Source organism: Cryptomeria japonica, chromosome 4 (genome assembly GCF_030272615.1).
Source record: "Cryptomeria japonica chromosome 4, Sugi_1.0, whole genome shotgun sequence".
Classification (NCBI taxonomy): Eukaryota; Viridiplantae; Streptophyta; class Pinopsida; order Cupressales; family Cupressaceae; genus Cryptomeria; species Cryptomeria japonica.
In genome coordinates, this window is record NC_081408.1 from 646,864,970 (window position 1) to 646,869,735 (window position 4,766).

The window sequence follows — 4,766 nt, forward strand, 5'->3', positions numbered from 1 at the left end:
ATGCCTTCTTTAGCTAGCTACAAAATAACAATGAAAACATCATAATCATCAGGATATTCTTGTTTCTCTACTAATAATTAGATTTTGCTCTCAACTGCAATGTAAATATCTTAAGCATTAATAATGAAAGATATGTATAATAGACAATGACAAATATCATAATCTAATTATTATAAATCTTAATTCACAATAGTAATTTTATATATTGAAGTGACTCATGTGATTCAACAGTTAAAACACTTGCTTGATGAAACCACCATCAAGATTCAAATTCTGTTGGGACGCTATGCTCTACTCTACACTAGAGTCACCTCCCATCCATCCTTGTGACGTATTCGCTTACGTTTCCAGACTCTGTTTCACGACTAAATTGACCTCATTTAATTCCTATTAAAGCGAACGAAGACTGACTGCATATCTAGCTTTACTCATTCTCAAAGTTTCAGAAATCCAAAGGAAATGGGCACTGCTCTATCTTCCTCTTCTTTCCCCAAAAATCATCCCACTGCAAAGTTAATACTGGACGATGGTGCGCTTCGAGAATATGAACATCCAGTGAAGGTAGCTCAAGTTTTAAACAAAAGGGAAAGGGAAGCCTTCTTCATCTGCCTCTCTGACTCCATCAATTTTGACGAGTGTTCAGCTCCTCTTCCTGCACACCACGAATTGCAGCTGGATCGCCTCTATTTTCTCCTTCCACTGACAAAATTGAAATACCCTTTACTGCCTTCTGAGATGGTAGCCATGGACTTAAAAGCAGCTGAGGCCTTGCAATCAAAACAGAACAAGCACAACAGTCGCAAAAAACGCCGAGGTCCTAAAGTGGTGGAGCAGGAAATGGATGAACGCCAAATTCAGAAATCAGATTGTTATCATTTTAATGAATTTACAATTTCGGCCGTGGAGTCGAAGCGCACAACATCGACAGGGATTAAGTTCTTCCGCAACAAGCATAACCAGTCATGGACAACTAAACTTGCCCCAATACCCGAGACCTTCGCTTATTGACTCATTATCTGCATTCCAGAACTTCTTCTCGGGAATTTCCTCGCACATGCAGCAAAAATGAATTCTGATGTCCTCTGAGTTTCGGCCATGGCAAATATGTGGAACGCTTTGGATGAGACAGAGATGAACAGAGTACCTTCGGAGCAGAGGATGACAGAAGCAAGGACAATAGTTTCGTCCAAGTGTACAAGGAAAAATGAAAATTTTGAGAGGTTTCGGCCCAATCAAGGCATTATGGTGCATGCTCCTATTCTCTGCAGATATTCCTTATCCTGAGTGCAGTAGGCTCTGATTCAATATTTTTTCGCTGATATATTAAAAATGTATTCTTGGTAGGATGTTGGATGTCTTGAGTCAATCTTCATGTGACATTGATGTAGTAGTGAAATTTGTTTCTCATGAAAATTCAACCACAGTGCTTCAGATAGAGAATGAAATTCTATGTACAAATGCCAAGGAAATGAAATGGCATGAAAAATTATAGAAAATTAGCATTTCAGTTTTGTTGGCAAATGAATCGTGAAATTTCATATAATTTTAAAACTAGCAATTGCATCTTGGTGTGCAATGGGTACATCGAATAGGTGTAAAAGGTCAATTAAGAAAAAAATTGGTCTATTTTTTGCATACATAATTCATGTAGTACATGAGATCAATAAGTAGGTCACTTAGATTATATTATTTTGTGCAATAAATGTCTCAATTGAGAAGTGATAGCTTCAAATGAATTATGCATTGGCTTGTAGAGATTCGAATAATGAAAACAAAACCTTTGTATTGAAAAAGTCAAACTTCATTACCAACACACCCATGTTATGTTAGCAATAGAGAGAGAGAGAGGGAAATGGGACATATATATATATATATATATATATATAGAGAGAGAGAGAGAGAGAGAGAGAGAGAGAGAGAGAGAGAGAGATATTAATAATTCTATAAAAGCTTATGCATGTTTTGGAAATTTAACATAACATATTCTTGTTTTGAATGTAGAGAATTAAAGTAAAAAAATACTCATGAAATATCCAAGGAGTTTTACACAGTGGAATAGACTGAGAATTGCCTCTAATTATGAACAAACATTATCTTGCCTTTGATTAGGACCAAACATTATTAAACATTCAAATATGAAGAGTTAGAAAAAGGGTAAGTTTTTTATTTCTAGGTTCATATGATATTCCATAATCTATAGCAATTATTAATTTCCATGCTTCTCAGTAAAGATTTTCTAAAATTTTTTAAACTCGTGGATTTAAATGATTTTTACTATTTTGCAAACATTGTATCAATATGGATGTCGAATTGAAGGTAAAATGCTACATGTGAAATTAAAGAGACAAAGTAGAAGAGAGTTGAAAGGACAAAAGAAGAGCGGAAATGCAAGGCAGATTTAGAAATTGATAAAGAGAAGAAAGAAAATCAAATGGCTCATAAGAAGATAAAGAGACGAGTAAAGCACCAAAACAAGGGAACAGGGCTGCAACAATGTGGAAAGAAGAACATACAATTTCCTCCACAAAAGACTGCTAAGCAAGGATACAAATAGGAAAGAGGCATGGTGAATAAGGGAAAAGAAAAAGAAGGGAATTCTCCAATTTGAGGTTGCACCAAATGTGCAAGGAGCATTGTGTTGGCTCATGAATAAAATTTATTGTAGATTAAAAGATCTTGGAAGCACATTGGAAAAGAATAGTGAACAACAAGGGTGCATAGGAGTAAGAGAAGCAGTGGACATGAAAAGACTATGCAGATTTGAGTAAAGTGTTGAGTGGAAGAGAAGTAAATGGAGAGGCTATGCAAGAATAAAGAGAAAATAACACTTAGCATAGAAGACAATAATTAGAGATAACAAAGAGAAAAATTGAGGTGGAAGAACCTCTACAATTAATAGTGGTCAATTAAAATTTGGTAGATAGTTAGAGGTTCACACAACAAGAGGAATAAATGTAAAATAAAAGATCATGTCGATGATTGCAAATTTATATAATAAAATAAGAAATTATTAATTTTATTATTAATTTTAAAAATTAATTTATTAATGTTTTAACTCATAAAATTATTTTTCTTATTTGTAATAGAATTCACTCTTTCGCATTTGAGTCTTAATCCTTATTTTAAATTATAATTTTTGTAACTTTTTTGCACTTACAAATAGGATTTCTCCTTTATGTCACCTATTACACAAATCATAAGATGTGTTAAGACAAACTCTTCATGCCTTTGAGAGATTTATAAGACGCTTGATAGCATGCTTGGATAATAAAAAAGCAAGGCATTCATAGTAGTGATCCTACTTTGAGATTTGAGAAAAATAATATTAGACCCATTGTGATACAATTATGGAACATTGTGTACACCACACATCATATGGAAACCTATGCTCTAAATCTCAAATAATATGTAGGAAAGATTGGGGAAGTGCATCCATCTCATGAGGAAAAATTGAAAGAAAGGCTTATGAATTCCCTATGAAAAATGTATACTAATGAGGAGTCAACTCTTTTAACACATCAGCTAGCCTTTTTCATTATTTATAATCCAACCTAAAGAAAACTAAGGTAATGATTGATAAAACTAAATTAGCCTAAATTGGCACTATTAAATGGTGAATATCACCATGTGGTTAGGGTGCACTAGAGTTGAGGGTTCTTTCCTTTAGCCTTCTTTCACAAGTTGCCAATTATTTTTTTGTAAAGAAGAATTGGTCCACATACAAGTTCATTGAAACAATCAAGAGGAACAAACTTGACCTCCTATTTATTAAAGAAGTTGGTGATCGCTCATAATGTCTTGCAACTACAAAATCAATAGAGAATTTTGAAAAAGTATTTTATTTTAGTAGAAATTTGTTTAAGTTCAAAATTCATAGAAATGTAAAGCATCCTAGATTATTCTAACAAGTTCTTTTGCATTAGTTCAATTAAAGCATCACATGCATGTATCAATATTGGAATTACCTAAATATTTGACATTGTCATTCTTGAATTTTGAAATTAGAAGGTTAAAAAGTTAACCTAAAATCTAAATTCTATGGGATAGTTCAAAAGTAATTACCAAATGAATCATATAATTAAAAGATCCAAGTTAATTAATATCCAGTAAATCTTTTATAATCTTTGGGAATAAATAATATTCATAGCAAGCCTCTTTAGAAATGATCAGATGCTCTAGAAATTGAGAAGGCCAAAAGTTCAGAGACTTTTTTATTTACATTTGCTTACATGTCCCCTTCAAATCACTCATTATGATATTCAATAGCTAGCATTTATCTTAGAGGTTGACAAAGGTGAACCAAAAATTATATTCAATTGTTCATATTTTTTGAGACCAATAAAATCATTCCATAAAATTAAGGGTAAAATATATAGCATGAATTATGATTTATCAATCTATACTTAATTCATGAATAGACATATTTTGTCTAAATTTTGATTACTTAGCTTTGAATTTTATATGTGATCACTAAAAATAACTTCTATTGTTTTTACTAAGAGTGAATTGTACAAATACAAACTAACAAATGCACATTTGAATGTGAATTATATATATAATTATCTTTCTTTAAATTTAAATCAAAATTTTAAGAAAATAAAAAAAATAGAAATAAATAATAAAAACAATCAAATATAAAAATAATAATAATGATGATGATGTAATTATAGATAAGAAATTTGTAAGAACGACTACCAAAGCATTAAGAAGGTAAGATGATCTGATCCATGATAGCCTAACAATAATAAGTTTTAAAGCTTTTGATT

General features: G+C 31.8%; 1 protein-coding gene across 1 annotated transcript; it reads left to right on the plus strand.

Moving 5' to 3' along the window:
• The first annotated feature begins 459 nt into the window (after window positions 1–459).
• LOC131875293 (uncharacterized) lies at window positions 460–1,008 on the plus strand. Its single transcript, XM_059219374.1, has one exon. It carries the CDS (start codon window positions 460–462, stop codon window positions 1,006–1,008), a length of 549 nt encoding a protein of 182 aa, XP_059075357.1.
• The last annotated feature ends 3,758 nt before the right edge of the window (window positions 1,009–4,766 follow it).